This window comes from Eleutherodactylus coqui, chromosome 1 (genome assembly GCF_035609145.1).
Source record: "Eleutherodactylus coqui strain aEleCoq1 chromosome 1, aEleCoq1.hap1, whole genome shotgun sequence".
In the NCBI taxonomy this organism is placed as follows: domain Eukaryota; kingdom Metazoa; phylum Chordata; class Amphibia; order Anura; family Eleutherodactylidae; genus Eleutherodactylus; species Eleutherodactylus coqui.
The window spans coordinates 401,224,400-401,252,282 of NC_089837.1; the positions used below are offsets into that span (position 1 = coordinate 401,224,400).

The 27,883-nt window shown below is 42.7% G+C and overlaps 1 protein-coding gene across 1 annotated transcript in view; it reads left to right on the forward strand.

Annotated features, from left to right (window-relative positions):
* Window positions 1-27,659, forward strand: part of SLC15A1 (solute carrier family 15 member 1) — a 41,513-nt gene extending 13,854 nt beyond the window's left edge. The window contains exons 9-22 of the mRNA XM_066588818.1: window positions 958-1,044; window positions 2,779-2,868; window positions 3,224-3,268; window positions 4,710-4,742; window positions 4,821-4,909; window positions 6,402-6,483; window positions 9,931-10,056; window positions 12,189-12,335; window positions 16,051-16,097; window positions 16,454-16,561; window positions 17,773-17,866; window positions 18,977-19,123; window positions 20,714-20,821; window positions 27,236-27,659. Coding sequence (XP_066444915.1) covers window positions 958-1,044; window positions 2,779-2,868; window positions 3,224-3,268; window positions 4,710-4,742; window positions 4,821-4,909; window positions 6,402-6,483; window positions 9,931-10,056; window positions 12,189-12,335; window positions 16,051-16,097; window positions 16,454-16,561; window positions 17,773-17,866; window positions 18,977-19,123; window positions 20,714-20,821; window positions 27,236-27,436 — 1,404 coding nt within the window. The 3' untranslated portion in view covers window positions 27,437-27,659. The remainder of the gene's footprint in view (window positions 1-957; window positions 1,045-2,778; window positions 2,869-3,223; window positions 3,269-4,709; window positions 4,743-4,820; window positions 4,910-6,401; window positions 6,484-9,930; window positions 10,057-12,188; window positions 12,336-16,050; window positions 16,098-16,453; window positions 16,562-17,772; window positions 17,867-18,976; window positions 19,124-20,713; window positions 20,822-27,235) is intronic.
* Window positions 27,660-27,883: the final 224 nt, after the last annotated feature.

Consider the following 27,883-nt stretch of genomic DNA (forward strand, 5'->3'; position numbering starts at 1 on the left):
GCTAAAGCCAGTACTGCATGAGGTGACACGTTGGATAGGCTCTGACAGCAAAGAGGCTGGCAATATACAGTAAGAGAACCCCCAAGGGAAGTCTACCAACATCGGAGCTGTACAGCCTTAAATCATAATGTCTACACAGGTCAGACAGTGGATTGGAAAGGGTTAAATTGCTTGCTAATGTAGAGTTGTGAATGGGTCTAATTGGTTCATTAAAATCTTTACTTTTGATGCTTTGATCATTAACACATGGCTATCCAACGTGATCATTAGATATTTACTAGAGATGAGCGAGCATACTCGGAAAAGCACTACTCGCTCGAGTAATTTGCTTTATCCGAGTATCGCTGTGCTCGTCCCTGAAGATTCGGGTGCCGGCACGGAGCGGGGAGCTGCAGGGGAGAGCGGGGAGGAACGGAGGGGAGATCTTTCTCTCCCTCTCTCCCGCCCGCTCTCCCCTGCTCCCCGCTGCGACTCACCTGTCAGCCGCAGCGGCACCCGAATCTTCAGGGACGAGCACAGTGATACTCGGATAAAGCAAATTACTCGAGCGAGTAGTGCTTTTCCGAGTACGCTCACTCATCTCTAATATTTACATATTAGTCAGATAAATTAATGCTTTGTGTTAATAAACTTCAATGCATTCATGTATGAATAAGATAAACTGTCCTAAGTATTCACTAAGCCATATTAGAATTGAAAAGCCATAATACCATCTGTCAGCACCACCTAACTTGCATGCTGATGGTTTCCAGTAAAAAAACTGGATACTGTGTTATTGTAAACAAAGTGAATATCTTATAGCTTAAGCTCAGCCATAAAAGAAGACATAAACATCTGCCCCCTTCACTCATGAATATGTCTGCACTGTGTTACCTATATAGTCACCAAAATACCTAAAGAAACATATAGAATATATTGATCAGGGCTTAAAATGTATTTTGTGTTACTTTTTGACAGTTTGCTATCAGCAACAGATTCAGAAATCGTAGTAAATCAATTCCTAAGAGGGAACATTGGTTGGACTGGGCAAAAGAGAAGTATGATGTAAGTAACATATCCCCCCAAACTTTTGCGGTGCATTAAAAGACTTATAAAACCTGATGAAGGATTGATAGAAGACCTGAAAGCTCACTGTAACATCATGTATTTTTGTTAGCCATTAAAAGGTATCATATCTACAAGATTACTTGGTTTCTCTCACTGAGAACAATCACATTTTGTTCTACTGGCTAACATGGAATACTGTGTACAGTTCTGGACACCAATGCTCAGGAAAGATGTTTCAGTGCTTGAGGGGATACAAAGAAGGGCAACTAAATTAATTAACAGAACGAGAGAACTGGAATACCCAGAGAATCAAAATTGTGATTATTCACCCTGGAAAAAAGACGGCTAAGGGGCGATCAAATAACCATGTATAAATACATTAGGGGACAATACAAGGATCTCTCCTATGATCTGTTTATACCCAGGACTGCGACGGTAACAAGAGGGCATCCTCTACGTCTAGAGGAAAGAAGGTTTCATCACCAGCACAGAAGGGGGTTCTTTACTGTAATGTCAGGGTAAAATTCTAAGTACAGCACCAATCAGGCCCACCCCACTTGCCCCGCTGCCGGTGGTAAGAAGAGACACCACACGGAGGTCTGGTATAGTTTCTCACACGGGGACATGACTGCGCTTCGCTCTTTATTACAGATTACATGAGATCTTATACCCTTTGTCTCATCACCAGGAATGGGTGATGGGCTCATAACCATATATGGGAAGTCCGGATTTCCAGCCTGAGACAGTGAAAGTTCAGATGCATAGTTGAACATTTGTTATCTTGCTACGGCGCCTCTGGAAAAACAGCCAAGTACGCGTCCTTGTGTCTGGTTCTTCCTTTGCTGGGTTTTAAGATACATTTTGTTCAAGATACATTTTGTCTTCGCCTTGCAAGGCCTTTGGAATATCTGATGTAAGGCGACATATAAGTTTTTTTTCATTTTAACTTTGAATAGAACTTGCATACAGGTATAAAAGCATAAAGAACATATGGCAATATATACATATACCCTCACAAATTGTAAGGCGAGCAGTGAGACTGTGAAACTCTTTGCCTGAGGATGTGGTGATGGCAAAATTGGTAGGGGAGATTAAAAGGGGACTAGATGCCTTTCTAGAGCGGATGGATATTACAGAATATAGACATTAAATAACCAGCACGGCTGTTGATCCAGGGATTATTCTGACTGCCATTATGGAGTCAGGAAGGAATTTTTTCCCCCAAAATGAGGGCTCAGTCACACGGGCGCATCAGCGCCCGTGTTACTGCAGGAAGAAGACGGACGCACTTTGGGACGGACGTCTCTCTGCTGCGCCGGAAGAAAGAACATGTGACCGGCTTCATTGCCGATCATGTGTTCTTTCTTCTGCGCTGCGGGGGGAGGGGGAGTTGCTGTCTGACATGAAGTAAGGCCGTCTTCTTCCTGCAGTAAGGGCTCAGTCACACGGGCGCAATGGCGGCCGTGAATGGGCGCCGATGCACCCGTGTGACTAAGCCCTGAGGGTAAATTGGTTTCTGCCTTAATGGTTTTTTTTGCCTTCCTCTGGATTAACAAGAGGGGCTGTAATAGGCTGAACTGGTTGTGCATTGGTCTTTTTTCAGCCTAGCATACTGTTACTATGTTACAGTATGTGTTCTGTAGACTTCAATTATTATAGTATGTATTTGTCTATACACAATATGATACTATATAAATCCAACTTATGTGAAACTTACTTTTTTATTATTAGGAACTTCTTATTGCTCAAGTTAAAATGGTTGTGAAGGTCCTGTTTCTTTACATCCCGCTTCCAATGTTCTGGGCACTTTTTGATCAGCAGGTAATATGAAAGCGATATTCCATTTTTGATGCATCTTGTACAGAGAATAGCTTTGGAAAACATTTGTTTCCAGGAGCATGCTGTCATAACACAGTTTTAAATGGTTGTGCAACATTAGGAAATTCAGGACCGATGCCCCTGTTTACATAGTTTACATCTTGAACTGCAGCCATTTACTTAAATAGGGCTGACCTGCAATACCCAAGACTGCCAATTGCTAAAAGTGATGAGGTTTTTGAAAAATAGACCCGCTTTTGTGTAATTGTATACAGCTCCTGCGCACTGTATTAGTGTTCTGAAAAGTATATCAAACAAATACTGCATTTTTATTTCATTTATCACATTTTCGTTTCAGGGTTCGAGATGGACTCTACAAGCCACCACTATGGACGGACATTTTGTAAGTAACTTAGGAAATGGTGATAATCTGAGTATTTATGCATGACCTTACAAAAAAAAAACTACATAGATAGACAAAACATATTCAGGATTTCCAAAGTCCCATCACTGCAAGATTAAAGAACACAATGGATGTTTAAAAACAAGATAGGTTGGGGACATTGCCATGTTAAACCCACAAAACACAATAACTGTCTTCTCATGCATCCCATGCATAAGACTGCTAAGGCCAGTGATTGGCTGCAGTGGTCGCATGTGTATATAGGCATGCTGCAGCCATAGAATCAAAGCCTGCTGAGGAGGACTGGAGTAGTGGAGCTACAGGGGCAGCAGATTGATCCGGTGAGGTAAGTATAGCTTCTTTTTTTTTATTTTACAACTTATCTTACAAAGAAAACATAAATGATCTTGTAGAAACCCTTTAATGCGAAACCTCTAGATACTCTTCATTCTCTATCTGGTATATCTTTCTGGTATTTAAAAATTCTATTGCTTTAGGAATAACAAACACATTTACTTTTGTTTAAGAGTAGAGATGAGCGAACGTACTCGGTAAGGCCGATTTCGCAATCGAGCACCGCGATTTTCGAGTACTTCACTACTCGAGTGAAAAGATTCGGGGGTCGCCGGGGGGCGGGGGGAGGCGTGGCAGAGCGGGGGGTAGCAGCGGTGAACAGGGGGGAGCTCTCTCTCTCTCCCTCTCCCCCCCCCACTCCCCTCTGCAACCCCCCGCTCACCCACGGAGCCCCTCCGAATCTTTTCACCCGAGTAGTGAAGTACTCGAAAATCGCGGTGCTCGATTGCGAAATCGGCCTTACCGAGTACGTTCGCTCATCTCTATTTAAGAGTTTAAGAGGGGTCTGGATTAGAGATGAGCGAATGTACTCGGTAAAGCACTACTCGTCCGAGTAATGTGCTTTATCCGAGTACCTCCCCGCTCGTCCTGAAAGATTCGGGGAGCGCCGCTGCTGACAGGTGAGTTGCGGCGGGGAGCAGGGGAGAGCGGGCGGGAGAGAAGGAGAGAGAGATCTCCCCTCTGTTCCTCCCCGCTCTCCCCTGCAGCTCCCCGCTCTGCGGCGCTCCCCGAATCTTTCAGGACGAGCGGGGAGGTACTCGGATAAAGCACATTACTCGGACGAGTAGTGCTTATCCGAGTACGTTCGCTCATCTCTAGTCTGGATGCTTTTATTGATTGATACAATACTATATGCTATTATCATTAATTACTCCAGAAGCATTGTTGATCCAATGTTATGCCAGATTGGAGTCAGGAAGACATTTTTTCCCTTAAATGGGGAAAATGGGCTTCTACTTTATTGTTTTTTTCCCTTCCTCTGGATCAACATTGGGGCGTAATAGGCTGACCTGGGTGGACATATATCTTCGGCCTTACATATTATGTTATTTGCAAACAGTAATATCTATGTTGTTATATTTTTTAGGGAACTATTCAGATTCAGCCAGATCAGATGCAGGTGCGTGAACACTTTATACTTGGATTAAAAAATTAATACACATTTTCTGTATTCCTAAGATTCACCTTTTTATTGCAGACCGTGAATGCAATATTAATTATCGTTCTTGTGCCAGTGTTTGATATGGGGATATATCCCCTCCTTAGGAAATGCAATCTAAATTTCTCGTAAGTATGGCAACTGAAACCACAAATCGAAATTATTACATTAAAGGCTATGTACACTTTGCAACTATTTTCACTACTTTAAAACGTCAAAAGCAAATAGTCCAAATTAAAAAAACTTCTACTCTCTTGTAAAGCTCCTATGCAGACCTATGTGTCTCTGTGGGTACAGAATTTAAAAAAAACTTTAGGTATGATTAGGTTCTGCAGTGATGCATTAAACTTCATTAACATCTGTGCTTTGGGATTTCGTTTTCCTGTTCTGTCATGAGAACAGGAAAACGAAATACCAGATGGGAACGGATCCATCGCATGAGGGGGTTCAAAGAAGGGGAACTAAATTAATAAATGGAATAGGAGGACTGGAATACCCAGAGAGGCTATCAAAATTGAGATTATTCACCCTCGAAAAAAGATGGTTAAGGGGAGATCAAATAACTATGTATGAATACATTAGGGGACAATACAAGGATCTCTTTTATGATCTGTTTGCACCCAGGACTGCGATAGTAGCAAGAGGGCATCCTCTACGTCAAGAGGAAAGCAGGTTTCATCACCAACATAGAAGAGGGTTCTTTACTGTAAGAGCAGTGAAATTGGGGAACTCTTTAAGAGGGGACTAGATGCCGTTCTAGAACACTATGATATTACAGGATATAGACATTAGGTGACCAGCGGGTTGTTGATCTGGGTCTTGGAGTCAGGTAGAAACATCAAAATGTTGTTCCAGTGATTATTCTGACTGCCATTATAGAGTTGGGGAGAAATTGTTTCCCTCAAATCGGCTAAATTGGCTCCTGCCTCATTGGGTTCATTTTGCCTTCCTCTGGATCAACAAGGTAGGCGGTGGAAGCAAGCTGAACTAGATGGACATTGTCTTCTATCAGCCTAACATACTATGTTACAATGGAAACAAGCGTCACTGTTTCGTCTGGGATGTTGTGCCATTTCTGCACAGACCCCCAAACACAGATGTGCACACAGCCTTACTCTTCCCCCTGCCTTCTTTCTCAGAGAGTAGGTTATCAAGAAGATGGCGTAGATTGAAGTAGATGGAAGAAAGTAAGGCTATGTTTACACCACTCTTTTTTAATTTCATTTAATGCATTCACTAGGAAAAACTCAAGGTGCATACTTGAAAAGAAGGCTGTGACAGATACCTAACAATGGCATGCGTCCTCCTTAGTGTATAAGTTTAATGTTTTCTTTTTGCACTGGAATGGAATATTATAGTTTACTACGCTGTTCCATACTTTATTTTTCACGATATACTGAGGTATACTGCAAAAAACTAAAGTTAGACAGCACCTCCAAAATGAAATAAATGCATGAAGGTGCATGTTATTGTGACTTCAATACAAAACGCAAATGTACAAGAAACAGGTGGAACAGCAGACTACAGTATTATGAGGGCAGTACTATCACCTGGGTAAAATAATTGATACTTGTAATGTGCCGTATATTGTTCTCTATAGTGTTTATCTTGCATCTACAGACCTCTGAAGAGGATAACTGTGGGCATGTTTCTGGCCGCCATGGCATTTGTGGTTGCTGCTATTATACAGACAGAAATTGATGTAAGTAATAGTTCTTGAGAAATGTATATCTCTGATAGACACAGAAAGGATAACAAGACAGTAGAGATGAGCGAGCACGCTCGTTTAAGGCTGCTACTCGATTGAGTAGCAGTCTTATCGAGTAACTGTGTACTCGCCCGAGCAGTATGCGGGGAGGCGGCGGGGGCCAGCGGGGGGGGGGGGGAGATATCTCCCCCCGTTCCCTTCCGCTCCCCCCCGCATGCTGCTCAGGCGAGTACATAATTACTCGATAAGACTGCTACTCGATCGAGTAGCAGCCCTAAACAAGTGTGTTCGCTCATCTCTACAAGACAGATATCCAGAATATAAAACAAAACATCACATGTAAAGCCAAGAAGTAGCTTCTAAGGAAAATATTTCCATCTCACATAGCTGATAACAATGCAGGTAAAAGGAGTCTCTAAAATGAATTATGGGAAAAGTATTTTAATTATTGCTTGATATAAGATTAGTAAGATAAAATACTGCATTTGATAAAATTAACCTATTTTTTAACTAGATCAATACATTCTTGATATAAAGGGACTGTTTCATCAAGTAAGCCAGGATATCAAAACCAATAGAAGTTGCAGCCTGCTAAATATGAAGGGAGACACTTGAGAAGGCTTTACGCCAGAAAACTGGCTACATCATGTCCCAAACAAACAGAATAGCAGCACAAGTAAACACCCAGCGGAGCTGATGAAGATGTAGAAAGTAGAGTCTTAGCAATTTTTCTAAGCAGGCTCAGACTGGCCCACAGGGGAACAGGTGAATCCCCCGGTTGGCCCCCAGCTACTCAACCCTGCCCAAGCCGGGAATGGCACAGTATGCTCACTACACTACATACAGATAAGCAACATATAGCACCTCAGCCAGCCTATACGTCCATATAATAACCTGGCTACTTTATTTATATAGACATGGAGACCAGTTGAGGTGACATCTAGGTGCATTTTGAGGTCAACTAGTATCCACAAGCTACCTTGTTAAGACTAAGGCCATATGAATGCCATACTAATGTGCGGTTTTTCCACTAAGCGGCACAGTTTGCAAATTGATAGTTAGTGGCTGTATATTTTTATGGGTAAAACCACTGTTCACCAGCAAAGCCTTGGTGTCATACCAAAGCAGTTATAATATTGCTGTTTTGTGTAAGCTTCCCTTTTAAGTAATATGTCACAAATGCCACTTCTGGAATCCTCATCAGTGAATGGGAGTCCACCAACTCCCGCTTACTATATTCTTATATACTTCAATGGAGACAAAGCCACATGCAAACGCAGTCACCGTTTCATTGACTTGAATGCATGTATGGAGAATGCAGCAGAAAGAAATTTGTAAACAGCAAAAACCATAATAGTTGCATAAATGAATTTTATTAGGCCCCCCGTCTGACACTGTTTCTAAGAAAGTTAGTGCAATACGCCTCAATGCTCAGTTTTGGGTCAAGGAGCAGAGAAAAATACAATAAGCCACATGAGAACACCTCGTCTTCACCATCTGAAGAAGATGCAAGAAAAGCATATGAGCTGATGTTATGTCAGTGATTACTATATGCTGTCTCTAAATTTACCCAAATAAACTTCTCAATGCTGGAATAAGGGATTTAGCTATGGGGGGAGGGAAATGCATTAGTAGCCGAAGTCCAGGTACTAATAAAAGGTAGAGCCGGGCAAAGTATAATACCATATGATGTATTCAAGTACAAAGAGTTTTATTCGTCATTCACATAAAGCAGTATATAAAAGAAATGTATAGAATCAACAGAATGTGCACGCCATAAAGCCACCAGACCCTGGGTTTCACTACTATAATTTCTGTCATGGATCCTGAAAAAACAGTGTCAACAAAGCTTTAGTTAAAAATTTGTATCAATCCTTTGTTATTACAGTATTTATATGAAGTCATGTTCAAAATTAAAAAGGTTTTCCACGACTTACGAAAAGTGCTATGGCTGTGGAATCATGTTAATAAAGAAATAAGCAATACTCATCTTCTTCAGTGGATCCAGAAGATGCGGGCTGTGGTCATTCATTGTGCACATGACTGCACACAGCCAATCACAGTCTTCAGCGGTCATGTGTTCTTCAGAGCGGAACGACTGCTGAAGTCCCATTCACAATGAACGGCATGTCCGCAAGCCTGCTTTTTTGGGGTTCAGAGCCGTAGAGACAAGGGTTTCACTGCTGGATGGGGAACTACTGAAGGAGATGAGTATTGCTGATTTCATTATTTTACACAGGTCTAAGGCCTTAGTCAGACGGGCGTTTTTAGCCGCGATTTGCGCATGCGCATGCGTCCGGCGATTTTATAAAACCATTGCTTTGCAATGGTATCGGACACATGAGCGCTTTTTATGCGCTCGTCCGATAAATTATAGAACAGAAATTGCAGATCGCACCTATCTGCGATCTGCGATTCCTGTTCTCTTCTCTATATGCACTCAATGGGGCCGGCGGCAGCAGCGCCGACCCCATTGAGAACATATAGAAGACAAATCATTCTTCTCTGCCACAGCTGTAACAGCTGTGACAGAGAAGAACGATGTTTGCCCATTGAATTCAAAGGAGCCGGCAATACAGCCGCTCCATTGAAAGCAATGGGCTGCCGGCGTGCGCGGGGTGAATTGTCGGGAAGGGCTTAAATATATAAGCCCTTCCCTGCAATTCATCCTAAAATGTGTTAAAATAAAAAAAAATTGTATACTCACCTTTCCGCTGCAGCCGGAGTTCTGCCGCTGTCAGTTCCCCTGAACTGCTTCTTGGCACTATTCAGCCGGCGGGGCTTTAAAATCCCCGCCTGCTGAATGATCTGCCTCTGATTGGTCACAGCCCTGACCAATCAGAGGCAGGTTTCACTCACACACCCATTCATGAATTCATGAATGGGTGAGCGACTGCTGCCTCTCAGCGCTGAGCCAATCAGGGGCAGGTCTGACTCACATCCATTCATGAATTCATGAATGGGTGTGAGTGAGACATGCCTCTGATTGGCTCAGCGCTGAGCCAATCAGGGGGCAGGTCTGACTCACACCCCCTTCACACCCACTGCAGGACGGCCGCGCGGAGCTCCGGCTGCCGGGAGAAGGTGAGTATATATATATTTTTTATTTTTACACATTTTAGGATGAATTGCAGGGAAGGGCTTATATATTCATCCCGGGCTCGCCCGCAGCGCATTGCTTTAAATGGAGCAGGCTCTATTGCCGTCTCCATTGAATGCAATGCGCTGGACAGCTCCGGCCCGTTTCTAATGAAAGCAGGGAGCAGATTTTCGGGCGATTTGCGGGCGACTTGCGCGCACCGGTCACGCGATTTGCGGATGCGCATCCGTCATGCGATCCGCAAATCGCGTGAAAAAACGCCCGTGTGACTAAGGCCTTAAGCTGTAGTTTTTTTTTTAAGTCCCAGAAAACCCATTTATCATTTATTTATTTATTTACAGAAAACTCTGCCAACTTTCCCAAAGGGCAGCCAGATAGATGTTAAAGTTATAAACCTGGATACAGAGAACCTTACTTTCTCATTTAATGGAAATATGCAGGATTCATCAATCGTGCCCTCTTTACAGGTAATGCAAAGTTTCCACTCATTTCCTATTTTAAAAGATTTCGAGTGATTAATTATTTTTTAAAAAAATCAATCACTATAAAGTTTGGAGATTCTTCTCTTCTTAAAGGAGATGTCCCGCGCCGAAACGGGTTTTTTTTTTTTTAAACCCCCCCCCCCCGTTCGGCGCGAGACAACCCCGATGCAGGGGTTAAAAAAACCACCCGCACAGCGCTTACCTGAATCCCGGCGGTCCGGCGTCTTCATACTCACCTGCTGAAGATGGCCGCCGGGATCCTCTGTCTTCGTGGACCGCAGCTCTTCTGTGCGGTCCACTGCCGATTCCAGCCTCCTGATTGGCTGGAATCGGCACGTGACGGGGCGGAGCTACACGGAGCCGCTCTCTGGCACGAGCGGCTCCATAGAAGACTGCTGAAGACCCGGACTGCGCAAGCGCGGCTAATTTGGCCATCGGAGGCCAAAAATTAGTCGGCACCATGGAGACGAGGACGCTAGCAACGGAGCAGGTAAGTAAAAAACTTTTTATAACTTCTGTATGGCTCATAATTAATGCACAATGTACATTACAAAGTGCATTATTATGGCCATACAGAAGTGTATAGACCCACTTGCTGCCTCGGGACAACCCCTTTAAAGGAGTTTTCCAGTTCATAATTACTGATGACCTATCATTAGGATAAGTCATCAATAGCAGATCACAGTGACTTAAGCCCCATTTTCACGCAATGATTATTGCTCAAAAAACGTTCAAATGACCGCAACTGAGTAATAATCATTGCGAGTAAACGCTGCCACGGCTGCCACGACTGCCACGTTTTGGCTGAGTGATGATTTTTAGGTGAGCTTAAAAGCCATAACAGGGACCACACTCTATGTTCTCAGCAGGAGTCAGAGCTTACATTGCAATCTGCTGACAGCCCCTGCGAGAACAATGGAGCTGTATGCAGAGCCCAGCCCACATGATGGGCTCTGCAAACAGCTCCCGAAGGCCCTTTTACATGCAAATGAACATGATAAAGTGTTAATGGACATGTTTCCTGATCAGTCTGTCAGGGTATGCTGGGAGTTGTAGCTTTGCAACAGCTGGAGAGTCCCATCTTGAGGAACCCTGATGTACAAAACTAATGATAAGAAAATAATTATCATCATATACAGATATGTCTTATCTGCAGTTTTAGAAAAATCACAACAAACCTGCTTGTGTGAATGAAGCCTTGTAATATAAAATACAAAAAGAACTCCATCGACAGAAAAATGCTCTGAGGTTTTTTTTTGTGTTTTCCCAGCAAATTAGCCACTTTTTATTTTTTGCAAAAAATGCTGTGGACAAATGTTAGTTGTAGGTCAATAGTGACTTATAAAATGCACTATAAACAATGCATTTCTTCTGGCATTTTCTTCAGCACATGGTGTTTTTTTTCCCAAAAAACAGCATGCTCTACATCTGCCCAAGTCTAGTCTATAGGTTAAAAAAATCTGCCTGGGGCTAATTTCACACAATTTCAAGTACGATATCGTGTTGTGAAACTTGGGCCATTAACGCGCTTGCCAACGTACAATTTTTTTGCAGATGCAAAGCATTTTTGTGTCAAAAAGGCCACGCATCACTGCAGAGAAGTAGTGATCCTCCGGCACGGCAGAAAGCCACTGGTGGATTGGCAAGTGTTTCCCATTGTTTCAATGGGAAATCTTGCAATGCATCACGTGCACATCGCACGCTGTGCGATATGTTTCCGGACCCCAGTAATAAGAATGGGTGATGTGTTCCGAGGGAACGCCCAAAGATAGGACATGCTCCGAAAATTGCTCATGTATTTTTCTCAATTCAAAAGAATGAGGTACATATTCGTGAAGATTTGTGCGTCTCGCAAAGTACACATCTCAAGCGCTTTTCGCAACCATGTGAGATAGCAGGCACAAAAAATGTGTAAAAATTACATTTACAATTTCAAGAAAAACTGCCATAAAAATGTGTGAGAAGAAACCTTATATGCGTAGTAATGTCCCAAACTGGTCACTGAGTTGATTATCATACATAATCCTAGAGAAAAAGTAACTAGAATAAGTCTGCATTTGTATTAAATGTTGTATAAAAATCTTCTGTTTTTGAGAATGTTTTATATTGATATTTAGGCAAGTCGATACTACACCCTCCCGATGGACAACACTGTTAATTTTACCTATGGAAGTACGTTCAAACAGTTTCCAGTAGTGGCCCCTTCTGACAAAACTCGGTACACATACATAGTTAGAAACACCACCTCTGTGGAGGCAGTACTGGTGAGTAAACTACATAAAAACTGACCCGTTGAGAAGACTGACAGTCTGTTGTACAAGAACATGTGTAGAAAAAATATCATATCCTGTATCACTTCCACAGGGAAGTCATTGGTCAATGGCGAGTAGAAAATTAAAATGCTTTCGCTTACTTTTAGAAAAAAAAGATTTATAAAGAATGCATTATGTTTGATGTATTATTCCCAATGGCTATGGCTACCGGTAGTATATTTGTATTGTGGATGTATAACCTACAAAGACTTTATACCTTATATTTGCATACACAGTAAACCCAGCATCGAATTGCGCATGCTGCCATTTTTGTCATGTTAAGGCTCACACTCATTTGCGTTTTTTTAACACAGCGATATCGCGTGAAAAAAACGCGCAAGAAAAACGCAAGTATGAAGAAGCCCTAAAACAGATATTATGTTCAAAAAGTTTTTTTTGAACTTTTATAGGTAAATTACTTTCAACATTTAAAAATAGAACATTAGCCGTTGAACATTTTTTTAAATACAGAGACATTTTCCACATCCGTATTGACATTGCTAGGTTTGATGTCTTCTTCCGTCCCTTCATGTGCTTGTGTATAACATGAATAAGCATTTCAATTTTTCTATGTTTTGCCCAGTTATTCCTCCACTGCATGTTACACAGATATTATGACTAATTTATGATGAAAATGTGATACATTCAACTTTAAGCAATACTGTATTTTTATGTAAGGGATACTTTAGGCTGGGTTCACACGAGGCGTATTCCCGGCGGAAATCCCACGGTTTGGTCGCAGTAAAAACCGCGAGATTTCCGCCGGGAGAACCGCGGCGGCTTTGAAGCGGCCCGGCCGCTCGCTTTTCCGTTGCAGCCAGCGCTCCCATAGAGGAGAGCGCGGCCGCAGCGGAAAGAAAAGATAAACAGACATGCTGCATATTCTGAAATATTTAATTAAAAATTTTTTTTTAAAGTGCCTCCATAGCACAAATCAATGCCACAAGGGTGCCTATGATAATAAGCCGGAAAACCACAGTATCAATGTTAGGGCTCGTTCACACGGGGGATTTTGCATAGCTAACTTACATGCGCAAAAAAAATGTAACTATTAGAACCAACGGTTTCCTATGCAAACGTTCAGATGAAGGAATTTTAGGCGCGCAAAAAACACACACCTGAAAAAAATAGGGCATGAGCTGCATGCAAAAATAGGACCTGACCTATCTTTGGTGCACGATGCACATAAGTTCCTATGGAAGCTGGTTAACAAGGGAGGGGGGGGGGGGGATTAGCTAAACATTCCAATTGTTTAGTTTAAACTGGAAATGGGAGAGGAAGGGAAATATGGCGGATACAGTGCTGCTGCTCTGCTAAACCCAGAAGCACATTTTAAATGTCCTGCTGTAAGTTCCTCTTAGTCCCTGTGGAGTTAAGGGCCTCCACCCCCGGCGTTCCCTTCATCGTCCATGGGTTTCCCGTCTTTCCAGCGAGGACTAACAGGAGTTTACAGCAGAACATTTTAAACTTGCTGTTTAGCTGTCACCAAAAGCCGCTGCTTATCAGCATTGTTTATCAGCGGAGAATGAGGAATTACTCATAGCAGGGAAAAAAGGAATTCCCCTGTAGAGGAGAATAAGGGAATCCCCATAGCGAGGAGAGAAGGAATTCCCCCTGCAGGGGAGAATGAGGGAATCTCCATAGTGGGGAGAGAGTGGGGTAGGGCTAGAGGGCCTCCCCAAGAGCAGGTGAAGAGAATCCCTAGGAGAACCCCTCTAGCCCTGCCCTCTCTCTAGCCACGCTATAGGGTAATCCCTCGGGGATCCTCTCTAGCTATGCTCTCTCTCCCTGCTATGGGGAATCCCTTGGGGATCCTCTCTAGCCTCGCTCTCTCTCACCGCTATGGGGGGATACCCTGTAGGCCCGCTCTCTCTCTCCCCCCACTATGGGGCAATCCCGTGACCCAGAAGGGCTTCATCTCTCTCATCCTGGAGCTCTTTTTTTGCACAGCTAACTTCTGTGCGATTTGCACGCCCATGTGAACGAGCCGTCAAGGACAATACAATACAGGCTTCTAAGAGAATACAACACATCAGTGCTGATAAAGATTGATTCTATGAAGTATGCGCATAACAAATAACATAAAAGCGTTACCAGAAATGAAATAAGTAAACAATAATATAAAAAGCTCATAAAGTATAAGTGTGCTAAAGTGCAATTGAGCTGCTATGCTGCTATCTTTAAACTTAGGACAAAAGCACATGGGCTTTATAATGCAGTTTAACGGGACAAACTGAAAACACTGATTTCAATAGGATTTCAGTGGTTTTGTTTTCACTAGCTCTTCTCGTGGCTGTTAAATGTATGGCTGAGTACACTTAACGGACAAGAAAAGAACTAGTTTAAAAAGCGCGTAGTTTGAAAAGACCGCAAAGAAACTTCCATTGTACAGGCGCAACTATGCTCCGTAGCGGCCAGTGTAGTTGTGCCTACAGCGATCTGAAACCACCCTTAGGATGTGTCAAATTAATCTATAATTAACGACCTAAGGTCAGTCTCCCACAACCAGATTTGTATTGCGCATTCTGCAATCACTGTCTGCGCAGATGATCTGTGGTAAAATGAAGGCATTGAAAGTCATGCACTTCGATTTTTTCTTCACGGATACGCATTGCGTATTCTTCGAGCAGAAGAAAAATCCCAGCATGCTGTATTTTGCTGTGGAATCTGTGTAAATGGCCTCTATTGATGTAAATGGAGGCGTCCGACCTACAGCCCATACGCATTAACATTGCATATAGACTGCGTGTATCTGCGTCATCACTAAGCGACGGTGCACGAAATACAAACAAAGCAAAAAACTATACTGTGCATGACCGCCTGCGTGCCTCCACAGTACTGTCAAAGGGAGGTATGTAGGGTCACCGGCCCAGCTTACAGCCGACCTGAGATACATTTTCTTTGATCCTGGTGCACCGTGCATGCTCTGTTCACTTTGCAATTTCTGTGACTAGTATTCTGCTACTTTTGAAATTAGTACCTTAAAAATATCACAGATGTTGCACTTTAGTTTATTCATACTTTATGAACTTTTTAGCTTGTTGTTTACTTTTTCATGATATTTATTATGTAGGTACTGTATAGAATCCATCTTTATTATTATTGATGTATTATGTTTTCTTAGAGGCCTTCATTTTATTATGCTTGATAGGCTAAGCTGGGTTTCTTATTATGGTAGGCACCCGTTTGTCAATCATCTGTGTCATTTGTGCCAGTGTAGGGGAAGTTTTTAAATGTTTTTAACTAGTTGGTTCTTTTTTGCTTATATTTTTAATACATTTTGATATTTATTCTCTGTAACATTTTTGTATGCATTGTTGCTATTTTATACACATTGTATTCCTTTCTTGCTTTTGAATTATAAAACTGATGTGTGGCAATTCATGCTTAGCTCCTTTTCTCATATTTTGGAATCGTCCCTGCCTTTCTTTACCATAATCAATCAGACATATTTCACAGCAAGCATGCTTTGCTATTGCTGCCATCAAAAAGTTGGAACTCCGAACAATTCTATTGTATGTCAGTAAGGTGTGGGATTTGTTGTACAGCAGCATCTGTTATAAATGGAATCAGTGCATTTTATGTGTTATTTGAGTCAATGATAATATAGTTCAGATTTTTTTGTCTTTACGACCAAATGTGAACAACTGTACTGTTTTTTTCCTAGGATGAAGACATAAGCAAAAAACCTGAACAAGGGAGCAATGCAATCAAGTAGGTTTTGTGAATATCATCCTTCACTGCTGCTATTTCTAATTACACATTCTAATTTCTTTACCTGGCCATGGCGTAGAGATGCGCTGCACCCACTACATTGGGTGGTGCCAACTTATTCTGCTGCATTTTCAGCAAGCTGGGTACTCATTTTACTGAGCTTGAAAGGATGAGTCAAGGATTGAACCCGCAACCTTCGGGTTATGAGTGAGAGTTCAGGACTGCATTCTGCTGCCTTAACATTCTGTACCAAGTTATACTACTTTAATCTTATATAAAGGCGAAAATGTGAGTGTCTGTATGTGAGTATGTATAGACAGAGAGTAACACATTTTATGTAAAATTTGTCATTTTAGGTTTGTCAACGCCTTACAGGAAAATATAACTGTGAAGATCAATGGAGCAAGTATTGGTGACATTCTACCATTCAGCTTTTCAAATTATACCATGGTGAACTTAGGAGTGTGAGTCTTATTTTAACTAAAATTGAAACAATGCTTCAAATGGTAGGTTATGGGAGGGTAATACCTTAATAATAGTGACTCAATAATATAGTCTGGTCAACTAGTAAAACATTAGCTATACCTGGTCATCCAGTGGTTTAATTTATATTGATTTAGTGGTTTGATCTTCATCCCTAATATCTTTCCTGAAGATCTCTAGTTTTAGTGTCCATTTCAGTTGACACAGTGGTTTAATGAATCCTTGGTGATAGAGTGGATATCTGCCAGATGTGATCCAGGAATTTTACATTAGCTCATTACAAGCTCATTCCATTATCTTCTTTTTCCTGCACAGATCTCTGCAGTAACAGACAAATTGGGCAGGACAAGGACAAACAGTGGATGTAAAGGTCCCTTTACATGGGACAATTGTTGGATGCATTAGTGCCCGACAGCCGACCCAGCGATCATCACTCATGTGCTTTTACACAGGAACAATAGCCATTCTGTGACTAGAGGCAGAGCGAGCTGGAGATCTCTTCTGGCCACTGACCTCTGTTCACAGTAAACAGGCAGTTGCTGAAAGATTGAATGACTCCTGTTTACATGGGCCGACAGTTACTTGGTTTTTAAGTGAGCTAAAAACCAAGCAACTATGACAACTTGGCAATTTGTCGCTCAGTGCCCTATGAGCAGTCACTTGTACATGGAATAACTATCACGTGAATTTCAGGGATTATTTGGGCAATAATTGACCTGTGTAAAGGTATCTTTAGACAATAACCTGTGATTAGGGAAAGACACTCAGTATGTATACTCTAAATGTTGCTATTCAATGACTTACCAATTGAAGGCAGCTGCTGGCACTACAGAAAGGCTGGTGACTCCATAATGCACCTCCCTATACAGTACTAACTAAAGAGTTTCTAGTATTGGTAAATAGACCAAGAATTAGGAGTTATAACAGCCTTGCCCTCAGCATTAATCACAATATAATATGTGTCCTGAAGGTTATTAGATTTCAATGTATTATATGTGGTCTTTTTCTAATTAAAGCCATGGGAACTCCAGAGTAGAAAGTAAAATACAGCAACCTATTTTTTTATCAAAATTGTAGTACATATTAGTGTGTTTCCACATGACCTAGATCCAGGACGGTATTGCACAAGGGCTCAATGACATATTACCTTTCCTAGGATACTGACAATATCATCTTATTTGGTTTCCCACAGGAAAAAAATAGAAGGTTCCATTGCCGGGGTTAATTGTTCCCTGGATTCAGAAGAGTTTGGTTTTGGAAGCTCTTATACCATAATAATCAAAGAGGTTAGTAATAGAAGTATTAGTAGTAGAGTATGCTTTACTCAACATCTTCATCCCTTTCTCTGCACAGAGGAAGCATTCACACAGCATTATTGTACAGGCTGTATGATACACTTGGGGGTTCTGTGGCAGCTCCTGAAAACAGCGCTGTGATGGAATCCGCTAACAGAAACACAAGCAGCTGTTCACTTGTATTGTGAAACAAACTCCTACTTGGTGTCCATTTTACAAGGTTCCTGCTTGTTTATATTATATTAGGAGTATACAATAAGCTTATATTAGAAGTATACAATAAGGCTTATTCACACCACGATTTCTGTGCTATGTTTATACATGTTTAGTGTGTAGGTGCGCATAGGGTTCCATTATAAGACGGAGACCAGAAAAGTGTGCTTTTGGTCTCCATGTGGCTAGTTTCCATCAAGGATATCTTTTTTTACAGGATGGAATAGCATAGTAGACTTGTTATTCCATCCTGTGATGTCCTGTTAAAAAAAAATTGATTATAGCCTATTGAGGATGGATGGCACTATGTGGCATCTGTCTTTAGCCTCCATTAAACGGTTGCCTTGGGGAGTTCTTCTGATGTCACTGCCTATATATGGCCAGTTATCAAAGGAGCTCTCCAAGATAGATAGAAGATGTAATACTCTATGCTGCCCTACCTGCACCTTTGGGATACTACAGAATATACAAAAGGGGAAGAGGAGCAATCTTTATTATTATGGCCAATTTTTTTATTATCACTTTTTTGTGGTATTAGACAAGAGGAAAGGCAATCCGCACCACCAAACGTAGCCTCAGGATATGTCAATTAGATAATAAAATGGTAATGAACTCACCTGGTGCCAAGCGCGGCCCCTATACAAAATATGGGGGTATCCCGCCTGCACTGGTATTGTCATGCTTATCCGGGGTGGTCTGAATTTATTAGCTTGTATGCTATGCACATTTGTTTAGGAAATACTGAAACTGTATTGAAAACTAGAATTTTAAATTTTGCATGAAGAATATCAACATATTTAGATTAAGACTATTCTTTAGACATAAAATGTGTGAGCTGCCACTTTACTAAAATATAAGCAATTGCTCTTTCTTTTTGCTTTCCCACAGTGTTCATCACCAGTAATGTCCGTTGAATACATCGAAGATATTCAAGCCAATTCAGTCCATATGGCTCTTCAGATTCCTCAATATTTCCTCCTTACCTCCGGTGAAGTCGTGTTCTCCGTTACAGGGTTGGAGTTCTCATACTCTCAGGTGAATACAGATTAGATGCCGAACGCCCACTTACACCCGAGTGTGCAGCATGCATGTTGATGTTTGCTCATGTAAACAGGGTTTGAGTAAAGTTTTTCAGAGCGCCTAACTTGCTTAAAGGGGTTGTCCCGCGCCGAAACGGTTTTTTTTTTTTTTCAATAGCCCCCCCTCGTTCGGCGCGAGACAAACCCGATGCAGGGATAAAAAAAACAAACCAGATAGTACTTACCCGAATCCCCGCGGTCCGGCGTCTTTATACTTACCTTGTGAAGATGGCCGCCGGGATCTTCACCCTCGGTGGACCGCAGGGCTTCTGTGCGGTCCATTGCCGATTCCAGCCTCCTGATTGGCTGGAATCAGCACACGTGACGGGGCGGAGCTACGAGGAGCCGCTCTCCGGCACGAGCGGCCCCATTCAGCAAAGGAGAAGACCGGACTGCGCAAGCGCGTCTAATCGGGCGATTAGACGCTGAAGATTAGACGGCACCATGGAGACGAGGACGCTAGCAACGGAACAGGTAAGTGAATAACTTCTGTATGGCTCATAATTAATGCACGATGTATATTACAAAGTGCATTAATATGGCCATACAGAAGTGCTTACCCCCACTTTGTTTCGCGGGACAACCCCTTTAATGTAAACCTCTAAAACTAATTTCTGAACAAAATTTTTCAAGAATAAAGCCTGCAGGATAAATTATAGTAACAATAGGGTTAGGGCTCTTTCACACAAGCGTAGGCACCTTTACGTTTTCTCGCCCACTCCGTATAAACACTTCAATAGGCATTTTTCCGAGCTCACGGCCAGCGTTTTCTCGTCCATTCACACGACTGCAAGCATTGTGTTTTGTGAAAAAATACGCCAAACCCCAGAAAACCCTCGCTCTGCCAAAATCCTTGGGATGCCTTCCAGTACTTATACACAAGCACCTGTGAGCTTTTTGTAATGTTGGATGCTGAAAAAATACCTCCGCCTCCCTTTTTCTTTTCCTTGCCCCCATAGGAGTCTATAGGACCTGCCGGGGTATATTGGCCAAAAGATAGTTCCAGAACTATCTTCTTGGCCCCCGTATATACGCTGGACGTATTTCAGTCGCATATGTTCCCTTTTTCATGGTCCAACATTTTTAAGCACCATATATTCGCCCGTGTGAACTGATGCATTGGAAACCAATGCCTCAACTGATCGCGTATATATATGAAAATGCACCATATATGCGCTCGTGTGAAAGAGCCCTTAGAGGCCCCTTTTATTATAACAGTACAGAAGTGGGAGGCATATTGGTTAATTATGGTACCAAGTAATGTGGCTTTCCTAGTATTAAACTAAAGACTTAATTGCATAACATATACATCCTGCTCAGCAGTAGTGATCGGTCACTGCACATATGATGTCTACTGCAGATCAGTGTAGGACCTATATTTATAGGCAACAGTTTACCAAACTATTTCTGCTGCATATATATTACAGACACATAGTCATTTTTTTCTAAGGTACACTAAAACTAGAATTTAATTAGATACCATAAGCCTAGTCTCATTTTTAATAGTTTTATAGTTATAACAATTTTCACCTCTTATTCCTGACAGGCCCCCTCCAACATGAAATCTGTGCTGCAGGCAGGATGGCTTCTAACAGTGGCTGTTGGTAATATTATTGTCCTAATTGTGGCCGGTGCTGCAGGTCTCTCAGAACAGGTAAACAACATAGTTATTATTAGTTGCATATGATCTAGAGCCAAACAAGAGTAAAGGCCCTTTTACACGCAAAGATAATCTTTCAAATGACTGTAAGATTGAAAGATTCAACGATCTATTTGCATAAAGTCCTAATGGCCATTAACACTTTATCATCTTCATTTGCATGTAAGGACCTCCAGGAGCTGTTTGCAGAGCCCAGCTTGTGTTTAAGCACACTCCCAGTTGTGTAAATAGCTGCAGACACATTCAATTGTTCTCCTTGTGGCTGCTGACACCTTCCTTTGTTCTCCTCATGGCTGTCCACAGATTCCATTGTTCTCCTTGTGGCTAGTATAAACATGCTAGCGGAGAACATCCTGCAGTCTATTGAAAGATGAGTGAAACACATTCAAATGGCATGTATTTGTGCAGTCTTTCAGTAGCTGAATGATGGATTTTAAGTTTAACTAAAATCCACTGCTCAAACAAAAAGTGCACAATGCGTGCGTTTACATATAACGATTATCGCTTATTTTCAGCCGTTTGGATAAATTGTGAGCGATAATCGTTGCGTGTAAAAGGGCCTTAAATGGGAACTTGCTTGACAGTTGTCCCTGCAATTATCGCTCCTTTGCTTTCACATAGGAGCAATGATCACTCAGTTAATGTTGATGGGGCGGGATGGAGATCTCTTCTGGTTGCCCGCCTCCATTCACTGTAAACAAGTAGTCGTTCATACATGAATGGCTGCCTGTTTACACCAGCCAATCATCATTTGAGTTTTATATCTGTTCAAAATGAACAATAAGCAAACAAATTATCGTTCATTGTTCAGTCCCTGGCAGTGTTTACATTGAACAATTATCATTCAGATTTAAATGATCCAGAAATAATCTGAATGATAATAATTCCATGTAAAAAGGCCCCTTAGTGTGGAAATAAAATGTTTGAGTTGAGACTACGAGGGGCTGCTGATAAGTTTTTGGCTTTACCTAGAAAGAAACGAGATAGGAAGAGGAAACTTTACATTTATTCCACATACTCTCCACTGATGCCAACACACTTCTTACATCAGTATTTTCAAGTTCTGTAAGCCTTGCAAAAAGAAGGATTTTGCTTGTGCCTCAAACCAGTCATCCGTAGCAGCCATGGCATCAGAAATGATGTGAAATCTGGTACCCTTGAGGTGTTTCTTCAGGTTTGGAAACAGATCATAGTCGGAGGGAGCTAGATCTGGTGAATAAGGTGGATGGTCAACCAGCTGGAAGCCTAGCTCCACCAGTTTTGCCGTGGTCGCTTGTGCAGTGTGAGCGGAGGTGTTGTCTTGCAGGAACAAGATCCCTTGGACAGCTTGTTGCGCCTTTTGGCCTTCAGATCTACCTTCAATTGGTCCAAAAGTTCAATGTAATACCTTGCATTGATGGTGGAACCATTTTGAAGGTTGTCCACTAGCAGCACGCCCTCCTTATCCCAGAACACAGACACCATAACCTTAGTGACTGATTTTTGCACCCTGAACTTCTTTGGGCGAGGAGAACCACTGTGCCTCCACTCTTTTGACTGCTCCTTGGTTTCAGGGACATGCAAATAAATCCAGGTCTCATCCATAGTGAACAGTCAATCCAGGAAGTTCTTATCAGTCCGGAAACGCTGACAAATGGACCGGGAAGTTTTCACTCGCATGCTTTTCTGATCTGTTGTCAAACATTTGGGGACCTACTTTGCAGATAACTTCATGTTCAAATGTCCATGGATAATGACACAAACATGTTCACCAGAAATCCCCATGATGTTTGCTATTCTTTTAGCTGAAATTGGCCGATTCTCCAGTATGAGGTTGTGCACAGCATCGACGCTCTCCGGAACAACAACCTCTCTCGGTCGTCTAGGACGTTCCTCATCATTGGTGCTGAAGTGGCCCGTTTAAAATTTGGCCAGTTCTTAACTGTAGAACATGAAGGGCATTGACCTCCCAATGTCTGCGACATATCACCATGAATATCCTTCGCGGACTTTCCTTGCAGAAACAAGAATTTTATCACTCCTCTGCTCTCACTTGCTGTGAATATCGCCTTAGACTCCACCAGTGCCTAGATCACTGCTGCCATAAGCTACAAACACAAAATTTTCAAAACATATATTAGACACATAAGGCTTTCATGTGATGTAACATTCTTTACCATAGAAACAAAAAAAGAACACAAAGCCAAAGACATATCAGCAGCCTCTCTTATAGGAACTAGTCCGCACCCAGAGAAAGGGAGAGATCAGGTAAAAGATGCAGCCTGGATTAGTCCTACCTTTGGAAAGATCTTTATCTATGAAGCATAATAAATGAGGAATGTTTGCCTCATATAGGTTACTCGGATCAGGTACCAAATTGACTCCAAGGTATTTAGGATAGGTGGACTATCATTTGATGGTGAGATGTGCTAACATAGTGTTGTGAGAATGCAGCATATTAAAGATATTCATATATTTCACCAGAGTATAATAGACTTTTTAAATATGAAAATTAAAAAGAAATCAATGATTCACAACTGGGGAACCAAGAACAGGAAAACAAAAAATCAACAAACCAAGATAACTCCCCCCACCCACACACCCATACACACACGGAGCATGACTGTTGAAGAAAATAAGCTGGGAGCAGAGTATTAGGACAATCTACCCAATGACCCTCTACCTCATTGAATTTAGCCGGACAACCACGGGCCATATACATAATCACTACATTGTTAACTTCATGTGTCCAAGTATTTCTTGTAGGTTTCTTGTGTTTTTTCTAGTTAATCAATATTACTTTTTTGCATAACTTATGCAGAGTATTCAGTGGCTGTATTCACCGGAATGTTACCTATAAATCAAAAAAGATGTAAAATCCTCAGCACTCTAAGAACTCGAGAACCTCACACAAATATTCCCACAGAACATTGCACTCCCTACGCTGCACTCCATAACTGTACCTCAACCCATCCAGCACTTCAGACAATTCACCGAAGGAGATAAACCCAACGTAAATGATTAAGGAAAGGTTTAGTAGATCCTGTAAATGAATTTAACTAGTATTAATTTATCGCTAGCACTGACCAAGGAAGGGACAGAACTAGCCACTATATTCCCCCATCATCTGAGTTCAGGTCTGAAACCAGTTCCCACTTCACTTTCAATGGAGCAAAGCTTTGCATCAAGTCTCTATAAAAGCTGAAAAGGGGTTTTATGAGATTAGACATTTGAACCAGACCCTCTAACAAAGTCAAGGCAAGGGGAATAGTCAGACCATTGAATTGGGCCCTAACAGCATGTTAGAGTTGAAAGTACCTGAAAAGCGAATTAACAGGCAAATTGAAACTCAGCTGAACTTGCTGAGAGGTACAAAAGCTACAACGATCCACAATGTTTGTAAGAGTGAATATCCCATAATACCGTCATAACAAGGATTCCCAAAAGCACTGCAAATGTGGAAGGTGAGGGTAGTTGCCTCTTCAGATGTCAAATGAAGGGCAATATGCCAAATCTTTAATGTGATCATCATGGTTATTGGTAAGAAGTAAGCACAGATTACAGAAGTACCCCTCAGCAGTAACCCTCTCCAAATCTGGTCAGGGCCCACAACTTTATGCTTCAAGCCTGTTACTGGGTTATAATCACTAGACTGCGTACACTAAATGACTAGCCAAGTAGTATGTAGTAGTTAAGTGAGGGAGAGCTAAATATCTCTTCCTTCCCTATTAGCAACAAAGCGCACTTGATCAAATTGTATGAGATTGGGAAGTAGATCGCTTACAGTAGGTGTAAGGTAAAGGTTTTAGCGTATAAGTGAAAGGTCAATCTTGGTCAGGGAAATCGATCTACTATTTATGCAAATAATTGGATCTTACCTCGGTTTGGGATGACAGTGATGTAGGTCTGAAGGGCCTGATGGGTCATGTTTTATAATAAAGCATCTTTAATGCTAAGATAATACAAGTCAATTAAAATGCTGTCAGTAGCAATATGTGACAAATGGACAGTAGCAGATTATAGTTTTTTAAGGAGCAACTAAGGAGCCAATAAATTCATTTTAAAACAAATAGTACCGTGATGGCGAACCTATGACACGCGTGTCAGCACTGACACGCGTAGCCATAGTCGCTGACACGCGGCCGCTGCCCCGTTAATGAATACCAGCAGGGGCCGCGGCTCCCCTGTTGGTATTCATTAACCAGCACTACTAACCAGCACTGATCCCGGCGCACACTGTGATGTCAGTGTGCACCAGGATCCTCCTCCCCCCTCCCCCGACGTCTCCTACCTGTTGGTTCCGCGGGAGTGTCCGGGGGAGAAGGCGTCCTGCAACACACTGACGTCACAGTGTGCGCGGGAGATCATCGCTGCTGGAGGGCGCCGGGCACAGGAGGAGCGGAGCATCCACGAGGTAAGTACATGGGTCTGAGGGGGGGTCCGCTGTGAGGGGCAGTCACCGCTGAGGGGCATCTGTGTGGGGGGGCAGTCACCGCTGGTGGGCCGCTGTGGGGGGGGGGGCAGTCACCGCTGGTGGGCCGCTGTGGGGGGCAGTCACCGCTGGTGGGCCGCTGTGGGGGGGCAGTCACCGCTGGTGGGCCGCTGTGGGGGGCTGTCACCGCTGGTGGGCCGCTGTGGGGGGGCAGTCACCGCTGGTGGGCCACTGGGGGGGGGGCAGTCACCGCTTGTGGGCCGCTGTGGGGGGCAGTCACCGCTGGGGGGCCTCTGTGTGGGGGGCAATCAACGCTGGGGGGCCGCTGTTGGGGGCAGTCACCACTGGGGAGACTGCTGTGTGGGGCAGATATTGCTGGGGGCCGCTGTGTGGGGCAGATAATGCTGGCGGCCGCTGTGGGGGGCAGATAATGCTGGGGGCCGCTGTGGGGGGCAGATAATGCTGGGGGCCTCTGTTAGGGGGCAGATAATGCTGGGGGCCTCTGTGGGGGGCAGATAATGCTGGGGGCCTCTGTGGGGGGCAGGTAATGCTGGGGGCTGCTGTGGGGGGCAGGTAATGCTGAGGGCTGCTGTGGGTGGTGCTGTCGCTGTTGGGGGCCGCTGTGGGGTGCGCTGTTGCTGCTGGGGGCCGCTGGGGGTGCGCTGTCGCTGCTGGGGGCCGCTGTGGGGGGCGCTGTCGCCGCTGGAGGCTCATCATTTCTGAGATAAGTGAGGTGGAGGCAGCGAGAGGCGAGGGTCTGTGCTATGGGTATTTTGGGGTTATTAAATACAGTTATACATTACAATTATACATATTTGTTATTTAAACTATAAATATCGCAAATTTATGGATTTTGTTTCTCGAAGTGACACACCACCCGAGTCATGCTCAGTTTTTTGGCGAATTTTGACACACCAAGCTCAAAAGGTTGCCCATCACTGACATAGTAGGTTTCAAAAAAAGTGAGCCTACTTTTTAAGGAAGCTTTTCATACTTGGTGTACTTGTCGCTGCCATTAGGAGCTGCGGCAACCAAGTTATAGTGTTACATATCAACAAGGCATATAGTAAAGCAAAGCATAAACAGCACAAATTGGGTGCATTAATAAAAATTTACATCCCAAGGATGTCCCCTTTTTTCTTCATAGGCATAAAAACAGGCAATGTTTCGACTGCACAGCCGCAGTCTTTGTCAAGCTCACAGCAATAGTGTACAGTCTACACTTTTATATAATCCTCCACCAATCACATAGTATCCCACACTGATAATGAATTAAAAACATGTGTGTAGACATACCTCCACCATACATCACTCCTGGATTGCTCTCACCCCGTCGTCCATTTTGCCAGCGTGTACTGTGTGACACTGCGCATGTGTGGGGATCCAAAGTATCGCGAGGAGTCACCCTGTGTCTCACTCAAATGCTCTCGGCCCCCTTTATTGCCGTCTCCCCACTGGGCATGCGTGGGAGTACACGAGTACTTGCGCGAGGAGACGGAGGCTAGCATCCGGTTACCATGGATGCACCGCTCTCACTCCCTATCTCAGAGCGCCGGTGTCCTGCCACTCACGGCCATCTATACTGTCCCAATCATCTATATCAAAATCTGTAGTGCTGCTCTAATTTATCTTGGTATCTATTCCTATGCAGTAGGAGTTATGTGGTGTATAAGAGAGGGGGTAAAAGGAAGGAAAAAGGAAAAAGGAAAAGGAAAAAAAAAAAAAAAGGGACAAAAGAAAAGAGAGAAAAAAGGAAAAAGGAAGATACTAGAGGAGAAGACAAAGAGGAGAAACATAGGGCAAAAGGAAAAAAGGGAAAAAATAGGAAGGAAGGAAAACAGTATTCTTAATATTTCAGATTTCCTTGTCCATTAAATCAAGAAAGCCAATTGATTCTTATACCACACTAATAAATACCGGTATCAGTCACCCCTGGACATAGCGATATGTGTGTTCTTAAGCATCCACTAATGTTCTCTTTCTTAATATTTCCACAGTGGGCAGAGTATGTTCTCTTTGCTGCTCTGCTAGTGGCAGTATGCATCATCTTTTCCATCATGGCCTATTTTTACACCTACTCCGACCCGGCAGAAATTGAAGCCCAGTTTGATTCTGATGGAAAGAAAAAGAACAAGAAGGAATTAGAGGCAATGGGCTTTGAAATTTCAGATGGACCCCAGTCTCAAACAAAAATGTAACGTCTTCGTCCTTCTGTAAATATTGTACTTATGCTTTGTAAGATGCGGACAATGGCCAGAGAGACCCGTGTACCAACTAAGAGGCAAGCCTTGTGATAAAAGGGGTAACTGAGTCGGTTCTTACTAAACCAATCTGGTAAAATACCTAAAATGCTGAGATGTAAAGTCCAACAACATAAACACCATGTACAAAATCTACTGATTATGATAAGATTTCTGTGCCATAGAGACAAATAAAGCTGCGTGTCCAGTCATTTCTCTCACTACAATAATATCTGGAACTTGTTGCACCATTTTTTATAAACTCTTTACTTGTAAAATAACAAATGTTTCAATTACAAACCTAAATCTTCTTAGGAGGCTCATTGAACAGTTTGGGCCAAATTAGGTAAAAGTAAAATTCTTGTTCCTGGGCTCTGTGCTGTATCAAAGATTGTTCTCGACATG